At 41.7% G+C, this 24963-nt stretch overlaps 1 protein-coding gene across 5 annotated transcripts in view; it reads right to left on the minus strand.

The window, feature by feature from the left end:
* The window catches only part of ARHGAP26 (Rho GTPase activating protein 26), a 415746-nt gene that overhangs the window by 100656 nt on the left and 290127 nt on the right, over nucleotides 1-24963 (minus strand). For all 5 annotated transcript variants that reach the window (XM_046667198.1, XM_046667197.1, XM_046667196.1 and 2 more), the window contains exon 18: nucleotides 10083-10242. In XM_046667198.1, coding sequence (XP_046523154.1) covers nucleotides 10083-10242 — 160 coding nt within the window. The remainder of the gene's footprint in view (nucleotides 1-10082; nucleotides 10243-24963) is intronic.

Genomic DNA, 24963 nt, shown 5'->3' on the forward strand with positions numbered 1-24963 from the left:
TGCCTTCCAGAGCTATTGAAAAGATAATCACATGAAATGCTCAGCACAGAACCTGGCAAAGAATGGGCAGGAGCTGGTGGCAGCAAAATGACAACAAAAATAACCAAAATTTGTTGAGTGCTGACCATGCCGAGTTATTTACATTGGTTATTTCATTATTTTACTCACAATAACTCTGTAAAGGAGGTACTATTATTCTTGCCATCTTGTAGGGGAGGAAACAGACTCATTGAGATTAACTGGTTTGTCCCAGGTCCCGTAGATGAGTGCAGCTGGACTGGGACTTAGACAGTTGACTGTCTTGATCTCAACCACTTGTGGTCTTTAAACCTGTCGTTAATTTGAGAGACAGAGGACAAAATGAAAAGATCATAAATTTGAGAGTCCACCAGATCTGATTTTAGTCACTTACTAACTCTGTGACTTTGAGCCAGCTGTGTAATTCTCTGACCTTCAGATGCCTCATCTGTAAAAGCTCCCAGGACTGTGCTGAGGACTGAAGCACCTAACAGTTTGATACTCAGAGTTTGAGACATTATTGCATTCAATAAAAAAGTAGAAGAAGGGAAATAACTGGAGAGTCAACAAGGAGTTATTTGCAGTCAGGACACAAAGATTTAATTTATAAGTGCAAATTTAATTACTGCTCTTTGCAAAACATAATCTTAACTGCTTACAGTAATGTTAGAATTTGCTGCTCTTTTTCCCTTGAATCATCTATAAAATTCAAGTTCCACTGGCCCCCACCTCAGGCCCGTCTTGACAGTGTAGACCACTGACACTTGAGGAATTTGTTCTTAGCCGTGTTACATACATATTTTCACACCTCTTCTAATCCCATCCATCACATGCTCCCGCAATTTACAAGGATTAGGAGCCTCCCTGTAATGTGTGTGGTGTACTCTTTATTATGTGCTGTGATTTTTATGGGAGGAAAATTAGGTCACGATGAAGAGTTCCTGGTCTGTAACTGCAAAGTAGCTCTGAGACAATAAATCAACGCCAGAGGCCTGGGGATTACAAAGCAAGACAGAAAGACTTCTAGGAGAGAAGAGCCTGAGTACTTTCTTGAAACACTAATGCATCCAGGGCCCAAGTAATATGGGGTAATAACAAGTATGGGCTTATTTCATCTGAGAAGTATCTGCTTTGGGAGTGGAGGGCTAGAATTACTGAGCGTGGCTCACACACTGCCCACTCCTTCTCAGGACAGACTGTGGAGTAGGACTGCTTAGCACAGAAAAGCCATAAACCCAGCGCCTTTCTACTGGAAAGCCAGGCAAGTCTTAGCTGGGCTCATTTACTGTAACAGTTAAGAAGCCAAATGCAGAGGCGGCAGCTACAGAGAGGGTTTTTAAGGACAGCTGGAAGCGCGATGTCCTGTTGATATCAGCATTTTGGCAGAGGGAGCAACAATTTGGAAAGTAGTTTGGGGAGTTTTATTAAAAATCCCTCAAAAGGAACCAATTCCATTTAGTAACTGAGGGTATATACAGACGACCTGGGTAATCCATGGAATGCTGTGATTTTCCCTGTCTCCGGAAAGAGTCTATTTCCTGTTATCTTTGCTGACAGAGAATAGATTAAAACATAACAAAACTCCACCTTTATTTGGGCAACATTAAAGGAGCTTCACAATTCATCGTCAAACCAAATGACTGGTTTATCTAGGGCTTATCAGGGGGAAGAGACATTTTCAGATCCACAACCCTATCACATTAATGAAGAGTAACTTGCATAGCACTTGACACTAAAAAAAGAAAAAAGGTCTGTGGCAGTAGCATTCCAGTCCAGCATACAAGTAAATCTAGCTTACTTCTAAACTTAACAAGGAGAGAACCAAAAAGAGTATAGTTAGGAACCAATGGAAGGAAAGGTAACAAAAAATAAAAAAATAAAAATCAATGAACAAATGAGAAAAGCCATGACCACAGGATACAAGATTAGTTTCCCAAGTAGGCAATAGTACCAGGGACTATCTCAATGTAGTAAAGCATCCAGGCATACATCATCATCATCATCATCTTCATTATTATTAATTTTGCATATCAACAGCTACTTGAAATATCAAGGTAATAAAATACAACTGCCAAACACTTCTCAGTTGCCAGAAACTGCTCAAATCAATTGCATTTTATTAATTGAGGTACATTTTGTGCACAAACCCCAACACTGATGCAACGGATTTCAATGCCACCAACATTTTGGTAAAAGCAGATCAAGGCAGTTTGGTAGGCCAAATCAACTCAAATCGAAACAACTGCATTGAAACACACTACCGTTTTAATGGGAACGAAAGGTTGCTTAGGACTTTGTGTTTATACTCAGCGTTGTGGGGGTCAGTCATAGTTATTAGCACTTCTCCTTGACATATAAGCTTAAAGGTTAACATGTGCTAAAAAGGAGCACTGATCTTTGGGCATTTCAAAGAATTAACAGTTCAAAGATCAGCAACACTCCTATCTCTTCCAAAGCAAACTGATGGAGTGGGAAAAGAATCATGATAACTTGTTTTGAAAAGTAGCAATAGGCGTTAAAACAGGCAATGCTCATAACACGTGCACATCCACATCCTGCTTCATGTGCAGAAACTATTCCAAGTGCCACAGACAAAAGAAATATCATGGACTGTCCAAGGCTGCTATTATATGTTGGAACTTAATAGTAAGGCGTAAAACCGACACACACGTTATTAGCCTGACATTTCACATTTAACCAAAACCACGCAAAGAAGGTGTCTAAATTTTTCAAAGTCATTGGCAAGTTAGCCTTTAAAAAAATAAATAAATGGAAAACCTTGAACGAAAAAGCAGAATTTCTGGGCTTTGGAGCATCTTGGACAATGGCAGCATTCAATATTTTGTTTTTCTTTAACATCTTAACTAGAAGCATATAAATTTTGGTAACTTCCACTATAACCCCAAGTATTGGCCTACTTGATTTTTAAGGCTCAGTGGGATAAGCTGTGAGCTGGGGAAAGATTGTGTCCACACAGAAATAGTAATTTCAAATAACCGATCGTTACCTTAAAGGTAAAAACAAGCACGGAAAAAGCCAACATCTTTGCCCTTTGAACTTTCCACTCTGAAACGTGACTATTGGGAAACAGAGCCAGATTCTCAAGTCTATTCTTTTGCTCTCATATAATCCAAGTAGAGTCCAGAGCATGGACTCATCCATGGGAAGTGATGCCATGAGCTAGTATTTGCCTTTAGAAGACTGGGAAGAAGGACCAAATAAAAGCCATTAGCATCTTACCCTACCCGACAATAAGTAAAAGCTGTAGGTCAGAGGTTACACTCTCTGAATAAGACTTTTTTACATACAGCCACAAGTTTACAAAAGTATGGTCAACTCTATGGTTTTATTATTTACTTAATGAGTGATTTTAATATCAAAGTACAATTTGGTTCGGCTTTCCCAGCATATCTTTCTAAAGTGCTGACATAATCATTTCATGCCTCTACTTGGAAACCTCTGAGAGCTCCCATTTTTCAGGAGTAAATGCAAACCCTTTTCTATAACTTTCAAGACCCTGACAAAGGGCTAACTCCAACTGTTCGGTGTCATCTCCCACCACGTCCTAACACGTAACCCATTGTTCTTTCACAACCACGTCATTTTAATACGGGCAAATTGACTGATGTTGATTAACAGATTAATGTTCCCCAGGAAGGCTGCCCCTCCTGTCTCCACTCTTTCTCTGCCTAGAAAACGTCTATTTATCTGTCAGAGACCAACAAGAGCAGAATTAAATTACTTCTCCTCAGAGGTGCCATGCGCTTTATTCATCTTACCGAATGTGACTTAGCACACTGTCTTATGGTTATACCTGATAAAATAGGAGGGCCTTGGAAAACAGGTCCCATCTTATTTATCTTCAGCCAACAGCAGATGCTCAATAAACGTTTATTACCTTGAATATAAGTTAACTAGAGTAGATTTTAATAGCTTGGCTTATGAAAGCGGTCCTAGCATCAGCCCTTATTCCTCTCCTAACGAGCTGTTTCTCAAACTCTGCACTTCAGGTTCACAATTTGTAAAATAGGGCTAAAAATACTGACCTCATAGTGTTGCCATGAAAATTAAATGATATGATGGATATAAAGCTGCTTAGCACAGTATCTTGTGAACAATAAGCTGTAAGTAAAAGTTAGCTATTGCAATCATTTTTATTAGTACTTCTACACTACGTACAGTAAAAAGATCTAGTACCTTCAACTGAATAAAAAAATCAGTATGAATTACCAATGTGGAAAAAAGAAAAATCATCATGAGCCCCCAAACATAATAACATATTTTCTGGCTTTTTCGTCTCTGCCTCCGCTTACTCTGGGATGTTTATTTCCTACAACTGTTCCAAATATTGCTCCCCTCCCCATGTCTGGTGGGGAAGGTGAAGGACAGAGTTTCTGGAGCATCACTGACAGGGTAAGTGTATGGATAATGTACTTAATATGACCAAAGCGAAGATCTGTGTGAAACACATCACTAAGGCTGACGACGGAGACACAGGTGAGTCCTCTGTGAAGAGAGATGCTCAGCAGGGGACATTTCTGGACAAAGAGGTACCGTCTTGAGAGTGTGAGGATGTGCCAGTGACAACAAAAAGGAGTTCATCTCATTTCTAACCCTTGGGCTGAATGTCTAATGTTAATCTTTATTAAACAAGGAGAGAGGATATACGAGAAAGAGAGAGGGAGAGAGAGAGACAGAAAGAGGAAACCACACGTTTCAGCCAGTTAAAACATAGAAGTGTTTTTCCTTTTATTGAAAAAAAACTGTTTCATCAGGTAAACGAAAATGAATTTTCTGGCTGGAAAGAAATCCCTCTCTCTCTCTCTTAAATGTCAATTTTAAAGACAAAGATGTTTTTCCAGTTTTAGACACTGATGAGTTAGTTCTCCATACAAAGGGTATTTGAGGACTGAACTTGTCACTACCACCAAATGTGTGGTGTCCCTGGTTGTGCAAAAAACGGCAATGCTGATGAGAAATAGAAGAGCACTTCCTATCAGAGATACTGAGGAGGTGCCTGTGTTCAGCACAAGCCACTAATAAGAAAGCAAAGCCTTCTCCAATAGGAACTACATGCAAGCCTGCCAGTGATGGGGAGAGAGGCATTACGGTAGAGCGCCTGCAAAGATGGCAGCCAACGATTCCTTCCACGCCTCTATGTGCACATTGATCCTCCCATCCTTTCCAGCCCCTTCAGTCTGGCTGGGCTTGTAACTTGCTTTGACCAACAGAATGTAGCTGAAGTGACATTTTGTCTGTTCCAGGCCTAGGCTTTAAGAGGCCTTGTGGCTTCTGTGTCTGCCCTCTTGGACGTTAGGCCTAGACTACTGGATGATGAGAGATCACATGGAGAGAGAGGCCACGTGGAGGAGGATCAAGGTGTCCCAGGCAACAGCTAGTACTAGGTCCCAGACATGTGGAGTAAGGCCATCTTGGATCCTCCAGTTGCAGTCAAACCACCCCAGTTGAAACCACATGGGACTCCTCCCCAAATTTCTGACCCAAAGAATTGTGAGCAAAAATAATCATTGCTGTTTTAGTCAGTAGGTTTGGAGATGATTTGTCATGCAGCAATAGATAAGTGAAACAGGCATCTTATGGTTTCATCTCTCTCTCTCTCCCTCTCTCTTTTTGAGTGGCTTCAATGGCTAGATGCCTGGTTTCTACACCCTCTTTCAGTACCACCTTCTATTTATTTCTAGATCCCTCCCAATTTTATTCCAAGGCACAAAGTAAACACCTTATACAAAATGTTCTTAACAACATGAGAGACTCATTATGCCAGTAACTGCGGGGGACATGTATTTAAGGCCTGTATTAGGGCTTGTTTCAAGGAAGAGGGAATGTTTCGTGTGGGGCAACATTATGAAAAGATGGTGTTGGAAATTATTTCTTCAAATAGGATTTCAGGATTTTGTCCAGCTTTTGACAAAAGCTAGAAAAGTAGTCACACCATGACATTTGTATGTGTATGTTTCTGGAAAACTACAGCCAAGGCCAAGGGAATGCTCATTAGATATTGTCACCTAAGATCTTAATATTGCGGATTTTAAAGAACAAGTCTCTGACAATATCCACCTGAGGACATAAAAGTGCTCTGGATTTGATGGCTAAAGTTAAGTTTCATTGGCAGCAGACGCAAAGCATTCTCTCCAGAAAGTCAGGAGCCAGAGCATGGAAATGCATGCTTAGGATGCCTGTGAGATGAACATCACAGGCTTCCGAAGGAGGCTAAGGCAGTCTCTGCTCACTTTAGAGCAGACCAAGCTTGAAGCTACATTTAAAAAGGAGTCAAGTTGCCTGATTCTAAGCTGTTTTTTCCAGAAAGGCAAACCTGATGAATATTAAGGACTTTTTCTCCAAAATAACGTACATATACAAGGGTTTTGCATATAACTTTGGCCCATCATGGACTCCAAATTAAGACCCTCTATCAAGGTGGTACACCAGCTCCCTCAGGACTGGAGACACACGCTGGTGCAGCCAAGAATGTTTTCACTCACACTCCTTCATCAGCTCCCACAGGAATATAAATCTCACTGTGATTCATCCCAATCTCTGGCACAGACTAATGAAAAAGAACATACAATGAAGCACTGTAATATGCTTTTGATATATACCTCACCAAACACACAGCAGAGAGTAACAGAATTTATAATTCTTGAACCAGATGAGTATTTTCAACAGTTCTTGCCCGGATACTTACAAGCCTGGCCATGCATTTCATATCTCATTTCTCTTTCTATATTTTGTGCCCAAGGTAGGATGGTTGCTTGTTTACACAAGTTTCAATATTGTTATTAGCAGTATCCGGTCTTTTTTTCCATCGTGCCGCTTTTGAATATGTTTTCTGGCCTTGAAGGCCCAAGGACACCAAAAACAGTCACAGTTCAAAAACCATTAGATGCTGCCTGCTATAAGTTTGAATATGCCCTTTAGGACATGAAACATAATCACACTGTTTACAGCTTAGAGATCTGTCTCAACATTTAATATTATTTATGAAAAGATTAAGTTATAAAAAGTATTATTTGGGGAGAGGGGCACATATGACACTCAGACATGGACTTGAGCTCTATTTTCAGAGAATTCTGTAGAGACTGCTAAACACGATGGCTTACAGTTACTGACTCTTACTACATACCAGTGCCTTGGCTATATCCTTTACAGAAATCACCTTACTTAATCCTCACAACAGACCAATTGAAGGAACGTGACACACTGGCTAGCTGTTCATCCAATTTGCTTCCCTTTCCTCTGAGTACAGTAGCTTGCTTTCCCAGCCTCCCCTGCAGTCAGATGTGGCCATATGACTGAGTTCTGGCCAAAAGAATGTGGAAGAAAATAAGGAAAGCATCTTCTAGAGTTGGCCCATGCAATCTTACCCAATCTTGCATGCTGTCTCATTTCCCCCATCAACTGGCTGACTGCAGAAATCGGCAGAGCCACAAGATGGAAGGAAGCTGGGTTGCTGAATCACCACACAGGAAGCCACCCTCAGAATGCCCGCAGTGAGCAAGGGTAAACTTCTACTGTCCTGAGTCACTGATATTCTTGGGTTGTTTGTTACAGTGGTTAGACTGTACTGAAAGTACTTTTATGAGCATAGAGAGGTTAAGCAATCTGCTCACGGTCACACAGCTAGTAAGCGGCAGCAGATGTGAATCCAAGTGGTTTGTCTTTAGAAACCATGTAATTAACTGCTATTTGATTCTATTCCGTTTTCACAAGTTCTTTTTTATTATATATAACAAGCTTCTCCCATACCAGATTTACTATATTTGAGGGAGGTGGCTGGATGAAGGTCCAAAGTTTGCAATAGAGAGAGAATGTCTTCAAATAAGGCATTTGATTATATGTCTCTTTATTAACCATGGAAGAGGGGGCTATGCTGCTTAAACAACCTTGCAGTATACCTCTATTACTTTTTGAAAGTTTATATTCAAAGGTTCTTGAGTATTCATTAATGTTCCATAATAAATTACCCCCAAAACTTAATGACTTAAAACATTTGTTATCTCTCCCAGTTTCTGTGGGTCAGGAATTCAGGAGAGGCTTAGCTTTCAGCTTAGTGGTTCTGACTCAGGGTCTCTTACGAGGCTGTGCTCAAGATGTCAGGTCGGGCTGCATCATCTGAAGGGTTGACCAGGGCTGAAGATTCACTCCCAAAGTGGCTCCCTCACACGGCTGGCAAGTTGGACTGGTTGTTGGCAGGAAGCCTCACTTCCTCCCCACAGGGCTGTGTGACCACCCTCACAACACAGTAGCTTGCTTCCCCCAGAGTGAGCAAATCCAGCAACCAAGGCAAATGCTGCAAAGTCGTTTATGACTCATCTCCAAAGTCACACTCCATTACTTTCACAATATCCTACTGATCACACAGGGATCACTTTCCTACTGACCAACTCTACTGATCACATTGGGATCCCCTATTCACAGTTGAAGGGGACTACACAAGGGAGTGAAAGCCAGGAGACAAGGGTCACTGGGAGCCATTTTGGAGGCTAGCTACCACAAGAGCCCATTCATTCATCTAACACACATGTACTGAGTCCCTACTGAGGAACTGAGACAAAGCAGTGAACAGAATAGACAACAGTCCTTGCTCTCATGAAGCATCCATTCTAGTGGAGGTCAGAAAGGCAACAGATCTCATCAATAAATAAATTACACAGTGTGCTGGAAAGTGGTAAGTGCTACGGAGAGAGAGAAAACAGGGTCAAGGGGAGGGGGAGTGCTGGAGGATGGGACTGTTGGCAATGTTAAAGGGAAGATCAAGGCAGGCCTCACTTAGAAGCCTGGAAAGAGGTGAGGAAACATGCCATGCGTATGGAGGTAGAGTGTGCCATGCACTGGGAACAGCAACTGCAAAGGCCTTGCGGTGGGAGTGTGTGGCGTGTGCAAGGAACAGCAAGGCAGTCAAGGTGGCTGCAGAAGTGAAATAAAAGAGAGGCAGTAGGAAGTGAAATGAGGTAAGTAGCAGTCGGGAGAGCAGAGACCGTGTAGGAGCTTCTAGGCTCTTGTAAGGCTCTGACTTTCACTCAGTGAAATGGGAAGCCACTGGATGGTTCTTAGCAGATAAGAGATATGATCTAACTTAATATTTAAAAAAATCTCACTCTGGCAGCCGATACCAGAATAGACAGGGCAAGGGTGGGAGCAGGGAAACAAATTAGAGGCTCCTGTAAAAGTCCAGACCAGAGATGACAGTAGCTTCTGTTAGAGTGTTATCAGTGCAGGTGCTAAGAAGTAGTCAGATTCTAGATTTACTTTGCAGGTTACCCAGCACAATTAACTCATCATTCTAGGTAAAGATTTAATTTAGGAGGAGCAGCATTTTTTATTAGATCCCAGAGCTGTGGCTATCAAATGGTGCCCTAGGGGACCCTGCAGGTTTTGAGAAGCTTCATAGGGATATGCTGCTAGGAGCTGGAGTGGGACAGACGGGTGGAGCTTCATGTGCCCCAGCCCAGTTTTGTAAGGGCAGCTCTGTGTTGACATGCTTCACTATATTGGGTGGAGGGAGATCTTCTTAAAAAAGACCAGAAACTCCAATGCCCTAAAGGAAAAGACACACAGCACACACACATAAACAATGAAAAAATATACCATTTATAAAACTGAAAGGCAAACTACAGATTAGGAAAAATATCTGCACACAAATAAAAATAGTTTAATATCCCTAATATAAAAAAAAAAAACCTCTTACAAATTCATAAGAGGACAATTAAGTAAAAAAAAATGAGAAAAGGCATTTTCAAAATGAGGCTCATAATAGTACCTTCTTCACTGGATTGTTGTTAGGATAAAAGGAGAACATATATATATAAAGTGCCTAGCACAGTTCCTGGTACACAATAAATGCTGCCCACCACCATCGCCACCATAACCACTAGTGTTGCCCTCATAACTGCCATTGTTACCACTGCTGCCATTATGAGATGATTATCAGCACCACCACTGTCAGCAACTTCAAGGTGAACCCCAGTCAACCCCGAATGCCAGTTCCAACTCAGCTTCCCCCAAGGTAAATTCCTCACTCACAGTGACCAAACATACATTACCTTTTCATGATTTTCTATTAGGATCTCAATGACAATGTTCTGAAATTTGATATCCATGATGGCTGCTACTGTTTCTTCCTGAGGTCGCAGCAGGGTGGGTCCAAACACCACGCCAAGGTTTGCCACTGTCATCAAATTCTGCTTATGGTTGTTAGCAACACTGAGAGGAAGGAAAAGAAAAGGCACAAATGAGAGAAATAGTGTACAAATAGACAGCTGACACCCCGTACCCTTCCTATCTTTAGGTTCCTCATCCAATAGGAGCCAGAACTTGGGACATCTTCCAATGCCCTTGGAGTCCAAAGAGACTTTTCTACTCACATTTTTGTCTGCCAAAGTTTCAGAGATCTTCAGTGTTGAGGCTATTTTGCTATTTCAGGATGTGACACTCCATCCCATTTCCATTTTGCCTAAAACAACTAACCAACTAAAGCAGCTGCCTTCCAAAATATGAACCTTAGCGCATCTGAACCCCTGCTCTACAAATCCCGGTAACGGCTAATCCCTCTTAGTTACAACTTTTATACCTGGCTGCTGCTTAAGCCACTGTGATTATTAGCATTTTCTCCAGTGCAAATATAAAAACTCTTGATGGCTTTAATACATTTGTAAATATGGCACAAAATAGACCTAATTTTTAAAATGGGCAGATCTGGATATTTAAAATGAAGTCAGGAAATTCAGCACTTCAGGCTCAAACTATTAAAGCCCCATCACATTAAAAATGTGGCTCACCTTAAGTGAAATATGTGGCATAAACAGAAATAAAAACACACTACTGTAGATCCATGTATATGGCTGTGTTTATATTGTCGCTTATACTCAAGTCTAAGCAACACACAGGGGCAGCAATAGCTGGGTTTGAGTAATTTGCTAAACACATATGCATATTTTTAGATAAACAGCTACTCAAAGCACATATCTGAACTCCACACCAGGGCACCATGACCCAGCCATAAAACTTAATTATTCATCTGCTGGCCCTGCCTATAAAAATACACAAATTAACTATTGACAACAAATAAATTAAAAGTTAAGGCCATTCAGTATTGTTAAGAAAATATTAGGGGTTCTCCTAAATCACTTGTTAGAAGAAGGAAACTATTCATTATGAAAAACTGGAGAGAAATTGGGCAGAGATGGCAGTTTGTACAGACATACCTCCCTAGCATTTAGTGCTATTTATACTGAATATTTTTTCACACAATTCTATAAAAGCCTGCACTGTTTCTCTTGTATACTTCTATTTTGTAGGAGGAAAAGAGGTTCTACTGACTTAAGCGCTGGTTTTGACACTGAGCCTTTACTGAAATACTACATCAACCAATTTTATCAGCACATGTGTACCCTTCTATAATTTCCTAGGGCTAAAAGTCTAATTTCATAAAAACTTCCTCCTCTGAAACGGACATGAAGTGGTTAGAGGCATGAAACTTTAACTGGGGAACAGCAGAGTTAGGAGGACAATTTGCTCTTTGATTGCTAAGCAACACCTGTAGCAAGGAGAGTTGCCACTGATATCCTGGCCTGTTTCTGGTCCACAAGAAAATATTTTACAAACATTTTTTGAGTTCTAGTTGAATCTCCTGATTCTACCCAGAACCACATCATGTTCCTAGTCTGAAAGTGCTAATGCAGATGGTCAAGTTCTCACCCGGCAAGGGAGAAAGCCTTTGGTTCTGTGCCTCAGTCCATCAGCAAGTAACACATATTTACAAGCTGCTTATAACATCACTACTTTCAACATGAGCTCCTGTGTGCAGGAAATGAATACCATGCCCTTATACTTCCCTTCTCAAATTAGCTAAGTCAGTAGACTTACCCCTCTTATGACAAAAGTCCCTTGTGCAAATGAATCAATAAGCTATTTATGTATGAAAATACTTTTAAATTGGAGACCAATATAAAAATACATGGTTTGGATGACGATCATTTTTCACCATCATGCTCTTCAACACTACATCCGACTAAAGCAAGAGCCTCCTAACTAGTTTCCCTGACTAGAATCTCTAGGTTCAGCTTTATCCTGCCTGTCACCACCAGTTACTGTCTAAAACTCAGCTCTGATAATGTCATTCCTCTGGTGAAAACTACAATGGCTTCATACCTCCCTGGGTTGCTGGGAGTGAACACAACGACACAGCATATGTAAAGTGTTTAGCAATGCTTTTACTATTTTGATTGTTCTGGTAATCATGATTCTAAACCCTTGGTGGGCTCCATTATTTTTAGTATAAAGTCCAAACTCTTACAAAACAGTACACCTTTTCCCAGCTCACCTCTAACCCCTCCTCTGCCATCTCCCAGCTCTGGGTCCCTGAGAAAGTGACTCAATATGTCTAAGCTTTGAGTTCTTCACATCTTGAAAAAAAGGGAGTGGGGGGCTGGCCCTGTAGCCTAGTGGTTAAGTTTAGTGCACTCCTCTTTGGGGGCCCAGGTTAGGTTCCTGGACATGGACCTACACCACTTGTGGGCAGCCATGCTGTGGCAGCGACCCACATACAAAATAGAGGAAGACTGGCACAGATATTAGCTCAGGGCAAATCTTCCTCAAGCAAAAAGAGGAAGACTGGCAACAGATGTTAGCTCAGGGTGAATATTCCTCAGGAAAAAAAGGGGGGAGAGGGCAGTTTAGGATGAATAATAGACTTACTTCATGAGGTTGTGCAGATTCAATGTGATAATGCGTAGGAAGTGTGGTCACCATTATTATTATAATTCCCTATCCATTCTCTTTCCCCTTTCACACCTATTTGCCTTTGTCATTCCTCTGCCTGGCATGCTCTTACTCTTCTTTCTTTGCTTGGCAAACCACTGATCTGCCAGGCTCAGCTCCACTGGCTCCCTTCCTTTCTGCAGTCTCTTTCTAGTCTTTCCTTCATCCTCCACCTCTCAATGAAGGCAGAAGTGCTGGCCTGCTCCTGTATTTATTACATGTTATTAACGTCTCTTCTGGTGCCTTGGGATAGAGACTGTGCTTATTTTAGGTGGTACTACCAGTGCTGAGCACAGTGCCTGCTGGCCCAGGAGAAGCACAGGAAATGTTCGCTGGGTGTTAAAAGATGATAGGAGCTTCTGAGTAGACATAAACCATTATTCTCAACATAGCTACTTACTCATAAAACCTCATATTATTACTGATGATTTTTTTGGGAATGTATCTCAACTATCCCAACCTCTCTTTCCAAAGTCTGGAGCTACGTTTTATTTCTCAGATTTAATTAACAAGTAATAATTACTCCGATTTGCAGGCCCCAGTGCCCAAAGGCTTTTGGAAAAAAGGTACAGTAATTCTGGATAAGCAACTCTGAATATAAATAAGCTTGAGGCTACCCAATATAATTAATTTCCTTTTTAATGATCCTTTTTATTTTAGAACTTAAAAAACACATTGATCTAAGTCTTATAAAACTTTTGGGGAAAAAAGCTGCACCTTTCATGACCAACTACCATTATCTTTTGGTACAGTGAAGTAATAAATTGATCTGTCACTTGATTATTACTGCTCACAACTTAGTACGGCCATGTTCATTACTCCAGAATGAATTACTAGTGACTTGAAATCTCAATGTACCCCAACGAGAAAGGCTCAGACCTCAGCCTCTGCTGGCACCAGCCATCTATTACAGCTTGACAAATTGACAGATTTGTAGGAGGGAGGCTGGCAGAGCACTGGGAAGCCTGTCCAGCAGAGGCCACGGGACTCATTCATTAGCGATTAGTGACGTCTATAAAACACCGAGAGCCTGCTTTCTGGCCCGGTAATTGAGCTGCTTGAGCTCTTTCTCACACAGTCCAGAATGTCATGTTGAGTCTTGACTTAAAATCCATACACAATAAAGTTTCTTGTGCATTGCACATTCCACTGGAGGAGTCTCTGATATGCCTTTCAGAGCCCTCAGTCCACATGGACTCTTCCGTGGTGCCTTCTGAGAAAACGGCCAATTCTGCAGGTTTTCTTTGCAGGGTGCAGAGAAACAGTTCCACTTGTGGTTTTAACCTTGTTCCTTTTGCGATCATTGAGAGTTTGCTATATCAGCTGAGAAGCAGTGCATCTCCTGAGGGGCATGTCTTCAAGGCAGTGTTGGGGCATAGGCACCCATGTTCTCTGCCGTTTCCTCACGAATTGCAATTACTGAAGAAAGAGCATGTTCTAAGGAAAACAGCCTTGACAGAGGGGCCTCTTGCCACCTTTGTTTCAAGGGACAATGGATGGGGACTTGGGATTGATGTGACACTCTTTGAGAAGCAGAAGGAAGCAGATCACTTCCAGATGAGGAAAGTGGGGTGGGGGGGAGTGTTACTGAGGGGAGAAAACAGTAGCCTCCTCCTTTGTCTTTTGGAACCTGTAATGCAGAGACCCCCATGCCGTCATAGGGATTGCATCTGTTGTCCTGGTGTTTAAATGAGAGCCAGAGCTCTGTAAGTGCCAAGCAGTACTTTATAACCACAGACTGGTCCTGACGAACTCCAACAAAACATGAGCCTATTGCTGGGTTTACAAGGAGGTTTCATGTTGAGGCCTAGCATGCCGTGTCAGAAGGCTGAGTCTTGGTTCCACTGGACACAATGTGGTGACAGATTAGCATTATCTGTGATGGACTGAATCAGTGGAGTAACAGCATAGCAGCACTTATCTGCTATCTTTTATCTATTTGCTTCAGCTTCCGGTGTTAAATAATATTAACTTAGACTTGTAGGGTGTTTTAGAGTCTACAAGGGGTTCTGCAACAATGTTTCATGTTTATTTGACACTTACAATAACTCCAGAAAAGTAGCTCTAAATCTTCTGACAATGACCCCTGGTAGGAAATTTATTTTCCCGTGTAACATTTCACTTGTGCATACATACATATATACATAGATAGACATATAGACACAGACACACACAGACAGACAGACAGACACAGACAGACACATACACACACACCCACACCCACCCCAGAAGCAAAAGTTTCAGGAACAGCAATTGTGATGAATTCAGATATTTTCTTTCCTTTTTTTTTTTTTCACCTGCTAAATCAATTTCATAACCCAGTAATATGCCATGACCTACAATTTGAAAAGTGCTATTCTAAGTACATAGAGTACCAGTATTACCTCTAGTTTACAAATATGGAAAAAACGGCTAAGGCAGACAATATAGCACTGTGGATGGAGTCAGACAGATAATCCCAGCTGGATGACAGCAGGCAAGTCATCTGGTGTCTCTAAACCTGTTTCTTCACCTGTAAAACAGAAGCAATAATACCTACCACATAAAGTTTTAAGCCTGATTAAGTAAGATTAGGTGAGTAAATCTCACGTGAAATAATGGCTTAATAAGTGACAGCTGCTATTGTTCATGATGGGAGTCAAGGCAGTGGTGACGGTAGTGATAGAAGCAGCAGCAAGCGCCAATTTAAAGCCGCACTGTTAGTTGGTGATGTCATTTGCTACCCTGTCCTGGAACCTCCAGTGGTCTGTTTCTGCCTGGGGCGAGGAGTACTACCTCCTCCACTATATTTCAAGGGCTTCCATTACCCTACCTTTCCGTATTTCTCTTCCTGTTATTCTTTCTTTCTTCTTTTTTAAAAATTATGAAATGCTTCCAATCTATAGAAAAGTTCAAAAGATATCATGCACTTCTTTTCCATCACTTCCCTATAAGCACCTCTGGCATGACAGGAAGAGAGCCTCACAGGAAGTTACAGCAAACCCACCAGACGCGCTCTGCCTTCAGGAGCATCAACTTGCCCCTGGCCTGCCTGGCAAGTCCTCCCCTAACCATCCAAAGCCCACCTCCCTGCAAAGCCTGGTTCCGGACACTCCCCTAACTAGAGGCCACACAGAGCTCTCTCCTCTAAACCGTTATGTTCACAGTCAATTCCACGGGACATTTCCACACGGACTGCTGCCTTTCTCACGAGTGCCCCGGGACTGCGGGCTGCATCATGATCTTGGAGCGCCTCCTCTGCAGCACACAGGCAGGTACTGGGGGCCCCCCGGTCATCACTTCTGAAAGTGGTTGAGTGAGTGGGCACCCAGGCTGCAATAAATAGCACTTTTCTTTGTACTACCCTCTTAGAAGCTCCAAGTTCTGGGGCCAAGAAGGATTAGCTGCAAATAAAGCTGATGGAACTATACTTTTTTTTGGTGGCTAACCAGGCAAGTTTAGTTTCTCGGGTTGTTAATGTGGTTCCTTTCACCAACTTCAAATTCACCCTTAGTATATAATGGGGAGTGGGTGGGGAACCTCCGCCACCACTGGCTTCATCGAGTTTTCTGCTAAGTCAGACTGTGTGTGTATGTGTTGCCTGGATACCACCTGGACTTGGCGAGGACTTGGATGGTGCTGAGGAGGCCTCTGCTGAGGAAACCCAACAGAGCCACAAATATAGCTTTGCTGGGCTGCCCCAATGGCTGGCACCAGAACAAGAGTTTAAAATAAATTGTTCTGTGTACTGACTGGGGTCATGCTCACCAACCATATTCAACATCTTTCTGGGAATGGTTATCTAGTGAGAAGTCAGACGGGAAGCTCTGAATAATTGAGGGCTTATAATGGATACTTTCACACAGTGTAATCTTCAAGAGAACCCTTTGAGGCAGGTAGGTAAAACTATCACTACCATTTTACAGATGAGAAAACCGAGGCACTGAGAAGTTAAGTAATTTGCCTGAGGTCACACAGCTATGGAAGGGCAGAGCCAGGAGAGGAACTCAGTGTGGCTGCAGAGCCCACACCACAGCACTCTGCTGCTCCCACACGACTAAGGGTCAGTTCAGCCTAGGCTAAGAGAGGCATTCTTTGTCCTCAGAAAATTCAACCAAAAATGAATATACAGAGCAGTTACACACTTGAGCCTGAGGGGAAAAAGTAGTGGTTATACTAGAAAAAAAAACGCTGTTCCCTCATTCACCAACCAAATTACTAAATCGGAAGAGAGAGAGAAAGAGAAAGCATTTATGTCTATGAGAGTGATACAGGACTAAATACTGTTACTTCCCCCTTCTTGTAGTGAAAATGGTTTCCTGCTTGACAAAATCATGAAAATGATGAAATATCCTCAAATATGACGGCATTCTATTTGTAGTTGGCTGGCACAGCCAGAGAGCTGCTTCCTAATAATGAAAGAGTGAGTAAGATCAAGAGAGAAGAGTGAATTAAAAGAAAAAAAGGAGGAGGGGCCAAATGGAAACCATGCCAAAATGATTTCTATAGCCCCCCCAAAAAGACAATTATGGCCACACGTGTATCCACCCAGGCTGCACTCCTCCCATCCAAGGATATGAAGCTCTGTGAGTAACTACCAATGTCTTCCCTGCTTCTGATGAAATGTATAAACTGTGTTTCAGGCGGGTAAACATCACTGCTAAGATGTTAAGTACTGCTCAGTATCATATACATACATCAACTTTAGCAACCACTTACAGAGGCCCACTTGGTGTTAAAACTCCTTCAGGAAAAGGGATTTGGGTGAATGCAGAAAAGTTAAGGTACCTCTTACCCCTCTGCATATACCTTGTAGTCTAAAGTGGAGATTGTTCTAAACTCTGAGTGTGCAACCAGCTCTGTCCTACTCTGGTTTCCTCTAATCCAACACCACTACCTGTTTAAAACCCCCCAAAGGCTTCTGACTGTTTTTAATTTGAAGCTAAAAACCCTTGGCATGGCCTACAAGATCCTGCATGATCCAGAAGACCTCTGCAAGCCCATCTCCACCATGCCCTTCTCTGCTCGTTGATCTCTGGGCTAAGCCTCTTTAGGCCTGGATGCCTTCCTTCAAAATGCTGACCCCCCCCCTACCGGGGAGGCCCAGCAGCCCCTCTTTATCTGGATCTCTCTTACTTTTCACTCTCATTTCCTCAGAGAGGTCTTTCTGGACACCCCATGCTAGGTCAGGTCCCTCGCTATAACTCTAATTCCTCGTTCTCCTTCCTGCACTTACTGAATTACATTATTATTCACGGAATTGTTGTTGTCTGTCTCCCTCACTTACTGGAGGCTCCGAGAGGACAGGGATGGCATTAGCCTCCCTCAATGCCACATCCCCAGTGCCCAGCACAGTTTGCCCGTATCAGGTGTTGAGGGAAAAAAAAAACAAAAGAAAAAGAAAGAAAGAACACGTGGATGCTTTGAGAGGCCACCTTCCTCTAAGGATCTCAAGGCTCAGCTACACTAAATGCCTGGTTTAAACTTTCATGTAACCTACTGGTGTCTTAGAGCCTTTGCCAAGCTGGGGACAGTGGTAGGGGGAGTGGCCAGAGCAGTACACCCTGACACTGATGGCACATAACAAACCAGGCGGCTCTCCTTGGCCACACTCTAATCTGGAAGGGATGAAAGCCATAAAATAGTCACAGGGTATAATTCTCATTATTATATGCATTACCTAATATACAGTATATGCTATAGCATAAGCTCACAATATTCTACCAGTCTCCTTCTGATACACTTAAATCTTCTAGGATAGTGTCTCTCAAGTCTTACTTTTTCTTTTCTTATCTGTTTATTTCCTGCTTGCCTTTGAGGATTATTATGAACGTCATCAATAATAACAGCAACTGACATGAACCGAGAACCTACTGTGTTAGGCAGTAAGCACTCCATCAGCAATCTCATTTGATCTTTACAATAACCCTATGAGGTAAGTTCCATCACTATCCCACATGAAGAAGCTAAGGCTTGGAAAATTCAGAAATTTGCCCAGGGTCACATATCAAATAAGTGGTAGGGCTGGAATTTGAAGCCAGGCAGTCTGCAACCTGATTTCACAGCTGTTGCTCTTAAATGCTCTAGTACTATGCAGTATATACTCTGCCACTTTATCTCACTTGCCTCTCTTTTCTACGTAGCCTAATCTTAAAGAGATCATGAATAAAAGGAGAACCTGATTATTTTTAAAAGGATGTTTTGAAAGCAAACAAGGATATTAGGCTTATCTCTACACTCCAACAGTATAAAATCCCTAAGCTTTTCTATTGGTAGGAAACTAATCTTGGTCATGGGAATGATTGGAACCCCTCTGGAATAGGCCAGCTTTCAGTAACAACAAGAATTACACTTTTGCTGCTAAGCTGCGTGGTTTTCCTAAATTAGTCACAGTTGTTTAGAGACTAACAACAGGCAAACCTGATTTCTATTTGCTTTACACTGTCTCAGTTACTTGGTTTTGGAATAGTCTTAGGCACATGGAAGGCACATCCCTTCAAACTAGGGGTCAATTGATTAGCTCTCCCCTCTCTGGGCCTGCAGCCGTATTCTGGGTCGCAGTCTACAGTCCCGGATGGGGAAGAACAGCACTCACCTACGAAAAGACCTGCAGACAAGCTGCCCCAGGGAACCCTTCTTCCTGGAAAATTACTTAACTATTTCAAATTATATAACAATCCATTCTAAAGTCCAATGTAACTATCATTTTCAGAGCATTTTACAGTTTTAAAAGTCATTTCACATTTATTATCACTGATTTATTTATTTTGAAGCTTATGTTCTCAAATCTAGAGAGAGAGCCAGAGCATAAAAAGAGGAGGTATAAAACCTGCATATATGCATGCCAACCTGACGTCACCAAGTGCTGCAAATGCACGCGTTTCTGTTGGTGGCAGCGCTTCCATCAATGGCTCAGCCTATCACCTTTAGGCTAACACTGTCTAAAAAGGCAGGCCATGGAGAAGTTGCCTTAGGACTTTCTACCCAAAGAAGGAGGTACAAGGTGACAGATGCCAACAGTACAGCATCTATTTTTCAATTACCAAATATTTTTGAATGCCTGTTATGTGCCAGGGACTGCCTGAAGTGCCATGGATGCAGCAGTGAACAAAACAGACACCCTCCAAAATTCCTTGCTTTATGAAGCATACATTCTTTGGGGGTAGCACAGACAATAAGCAAATAAAATACATGGTGGAAAGGGAGCACTGGGGGACTGCTTGCAATTTTAGACAGGGTGGTCAGGGAAGATGTCAGTGAGAAGGCATGCACTAGCAACCTGAAGGAGAGAAGGAAGCAAGGCACATGGATGTTTGGGAAGAGAGCTACAGAAGGGCAAACAGCAGATGCAAACGCCTAAGGGAGGAATGTGCGTGGCATGTTGGCAACACCAAGTGAAAGTCAGTGTACCTGCCGCAGACTGGCAGACAGGAAAGAAGTCAAACAGGCAAAGGATTCAGGGGCCGCAAAGCCTGTAAGACTTTTGCAGGCCACTGTAGGAGCTTTGTTCTCCACTGAATGAGATTAAAAGCAATGAGAAAATTCTGATCAGAGGGATGACATAATATTAGTCACCCCTCTCTGTAGACTCAGAAAGGTCTCAACTATTAAGACTTAAAGGCTCAAATTCCATGGGTTCCTTAACTTTCAAAGAGAGATATAAGAACTTTACAAACTAGCATAAAGCCCAGAAAGAGAATTCAAGACATGCAAAAACCAGAATACAGCACTGTTCATATTTATTTGAGTACTAAAACGTGCTGGGCACTGTGCCTTTCACCTACGTCTACGCTAACATGGTAGGTCTCTGAAACCATTGCACATTTTCCCCTTAGTCATCGTGCTGACATGGGCAGCCTGGCAGAAGAACAGAATGCTTAATCAAACCTGCACTGGAGGCCTAGTGTAAGTAACAGCTCCTGGGTGCTAGTTACCAGTCACCCACAAACAGCACCAATATTAAACATGTTGAGTAAACATTTATAAAGCCCATTGAATTTAACCATCTTAACAATCTTTAGTTAAAATAAACAGCAGTCTTCTTAAAGCCAGATTCATATGGCTAGTCCCATTTTGCAGATGAAAGAACAGGGACAAAAGGAGCCAAATCAAAGGTTAAGGAATTGGCCCTTCGCCATGTGGTTTAGCTCCAAAAAGAACAGCGGCTCTGAGACTGAGCAGTCAGAGGTCTTCACTTCCTGTGAAATGCAAACCTCGTTTCTGCTTCTATGGAAATGACCATAATCCCTTCTGGAGGGAGAATCAGGATTCCAAATCCACAGACGGGATCAAGGGAAATGTTACAGTGAGAGAGATTCACAGATTGGTAGAGGAAGAGAGAGAGAAATACGCACACACGCGCGCACACACACACAGAGCCTGGGTAATGTCTCCTTTCATGGAGATTTTTAAAATAAGGGAAATAACCCATCTCCCTGGCATATTTTTGAAAAGAAGTGTACTTTCACCCCAAAAAGGAAACAGACAGAAAAATCACATTCCTTGCCATAAGTCTGGACCAAATTGAGAGGCTAAGGTTGAAAAAACTGACTTTATTTCAAGGCCCAATGTACCACAATGACTGGAATTTATAAACCTACATGGGCTATCACAGAACTTTTGAATTACATGTGGATAGTCAATTAATAGAGAAAAACAATTATTTCAAGATATCATGAAAGTTCATGGCTCTTCATGTACAAGAGCTGACACCCCATGGAAAAGTTCTGGAGATCAATTAGTACTACCAATGAAAGACGAAATCCCAGATCTCTAACTTCCATGAAGAATACCTGAACACAACACCGACATTCTATATGTTTATGTATCTGATGCTAAAGAATAGAATTCTTTAAAAAAAAAAAAACCACACTTTCCACAGTCTGCAAAAGTCAGAAAAAGACCTAAGCGGATTACACCTTAATATATCTCCCTACTCCTGAAGCTCTGTGCCAACATCTCCTAGCTCCTTGCTGCACTAAATTATCTCCTAAAATTTCAATGTAAGTTCAAGCCCAGCTGAAACAACAGTTTATCTTATTTATACATACAAAATACCTGTGTTTATATATAGTGATACATGTTAGAATAAGGAGTGAACATACAAATCCTTCTATTCATTGCCTTAATCACAAAAATAGATTCATCAGGGAATTATGCCAATGGAGTTCTTACTTTAACGCACACAAGGCAAAACCTGATTTATCCTCTTCATAGGCAGCACAAAACTGGAAAGTCACTGAATTCTGCTACCTTGGAAGCAGATTATAAAACAAAGTACACTGTCGACAAACAGGAACTAGAGATCCAAAGTGAGAAAAGCAACGTATCATTAACCAGAGAATAGCAGATAGTGCCTGGGAACAGAGACACCAAACGATTCAAACAGTGGAGTTAAGACTTGGGCCCCTGATCCACCCATCATTCAGGCTCTCATTGAGTGTCATTCACAAAGCCCAAACCCAATAGTTTTCAATGGGCAAGTCAAAGTGTTTAATGACAAAGTTCTGGAATTCTTTCAATTGTGCAGACATCAAAGCCTGACATCTTAGCTGTTGTCATCTTGCTTTGCCAGGTTCATCAGGCAAGGTAGGTGAAGAATGCCAAGCTGACGGCAGTGGAGACGGGGAAGAGAATTGCAATTTAGGCTAAAGAAGCGCTTCAAGGACACAGTGGTGCACAATTCCAGTAGAAAAGCCATCAATAACCAACTTCAGCAACCAATCTGAATGGCACATAAATCCGCAGAGATGAAACAACTTAATGAACACCAGATCCTCAAGTAACTTCAAACTCCTCACCATGGCCCATGTGACCTGACCCCCATCTCCCTCTCCAACCTCCTGTCACTCCATTCTGCCCTCACTCACAGCTCCAACTACCCTGGTCTTCTGCATGTTCCTAAACATACCACGTCTGCTCATACCCAACACTGAGTGAACACCTGCAAGCTGCCATGTCCGCTTCTAGGCACTGGGATGCAGCTGTGAATCAGACCAATGAGATCCCCGCTTTGGATATATTGGCATTACATCTCAATAGGGCAGATAGATAATACACAAATACATCAGTAAGAAAGTCAGACTGTGAAAGAGCCAAGAAAAAATTAAACAGGAGCATGTGATAAAAACTGGTGAGGAGGACAAAAGCCTCTCCAAAGTCGAGATGTGTGAGCTGAGCCTACTCATCAAAGAGTACAGAGTAGAAGTCTGCAGATCAGGAGAAGACTACAAGTCACACACGCAAACACAGAGGCAATAATAGGTCGTATCTTCAACCACAAACATCAGCGACGCCTGCCTGAGACCTCTTTAAAAGTTATATTCCAGAGGAGTTCACTTCCTTTTCCACAGGAATTCTGAAGTCTGTATCAACAGCTGTTTAGTACAATTGGAAGCACTGGAATCCTTGCCACCCCATGGTTTCCCACACAGTGATGAGAATGTCCTGTGACTTCTGGCTGCTCCCCCCATCCCGTCCATCTCTGTGGTCTCCACCCAGTTAGGAAGTGGCTCCTCCTGGAAATGTGTCACTAATAGATCTACTGCTCAGCCTTGCAAACAGAAGGCTAACTTCCAGAAATTTACATAGGAGATAACCACACTACAATCCTGTTGACAAGTGCCAGCATGTGGTTGGGTTCTTAAAAAGTTAGGTAATCTTTAAACAAGGGCAGGAAACTAACAAAAGAGAAACCCTTTAAAAAGACTGCTTGTGTTTGGAAAACTTGAAAAGAGAAAGAAGCAAGGTTTAGAGAGTCCTACTACTCTATGAAAGGTCAGGATTCGGAATTCACTACAAAAATCTCAGAAAATCACTTCTACTTGCATTCACCAAAAAGAGTCTTCTCTCTAAATTGGTATTGAAAGATAAAAATTGGTGCTTAAAAAAAACAAATAGCAAGTGGCTTCAAGAAATAATTAGTACATCATTTCTATACTTTACTGTCTCATAAAGCCCCAGTGCAGCTAAAAGTTCTTCAGACTCCTGACCCACTGACGACAGGATGCCTGCAGTTGTACCTCAGCTATCAGATGAAACAGTATGTGGCCATGAGTTGGGGGTCTGAACCACACTGGTCAGCCAGGCACAGGCAGCATCTTTGGACGTGCACATCCATGCAACTCCCACAAGGACCATGCACTACAGGGCTATGATACCAATCTACACATGCTACACACACTACACACACACACACCCCTGGGTACACACTCCCTTAAACATATACACACCCAAGTATGACTCCCCTGTCCCCAGTACACATATAGAGGTAAACCTATGAAATAAAATGCTTCTATCTTCCTTAAAACCGAATCACTAAATGTCATAAGATGTCAGTTTGGTCCTTAGGGTAGTGGCCATTTTTAAATAGCTATCCTTTGTTCTTTCTTTTGGTGCAATCATTAAGAAAAAACCTAAGATATGTGTTTTTAACTGTATTTTTTTGTATTGTAAGTGAAAAATGTCCACTGTGCAATAATAATTGAAAAATATAGAAAAACACAAAGAACATAGAAATCACCCATAATTCCACCAATCAGAAATAATTAAATTTCACCCAATGTTTTAAGGTATATATGTTATTTTCAATGCTTTTCCCAGGCATACACACACACACACACTTGTATTTTAAAACAACCTGGAATCATATTGCATGCATGTAGTTTTATAATCTGTTTTTACTGCTTTACTATGAACTTTTCAAATATTACCTATTACCTTGTTCAACATATTTTTGAGTGTATAGTATTCACTGTATGGATATTCCATAATTTATTTTAAAAATCCCCTATTACTGGACATTCAGATTATTTTCAATATTTTGTTTCTAATAACACTGCCGTGAACCTATATGCACATAAATGCTTTTGGACATGTTTCTTTCTCCAGAATAAATTGAAAGAAATGCAATTTCTGGTTGAAAGGGTATAAGTACTTTTAATACATATTACCAAACTCACCTACGAGAGCTGTATCAATTTACACTCCCACCTAGAACATTTTAGCATGCCTGTTTCTCTGGACCCTATAGCGTTATTATTTTGAAATTTTTAATAAGTAGTAAATAATATCATGCCTATCTCATTTTAAGTTGCATTTCTTTGATTAGCAATGATACTGAACTTTTTCCAAATGTTTATTGATCCAATTACTTTGTTAACGGCCCAGATATAACAAATAGTCTCC

The sequence above is a fragment of the Equus quagga genome, chromosome 7 (assembly GCF_021613505.1).
Source record: "Equus quagga isolate Etosha38 chromosome 7, UCLA_HA_Equagga_1.0, whole genome shotgun sequence".
Lineage (NCBI taxonomy): Eukaryota > Metazoa > Chordata > Mammalia > Perissodactyla > Equidae > Equus > Equus quagga.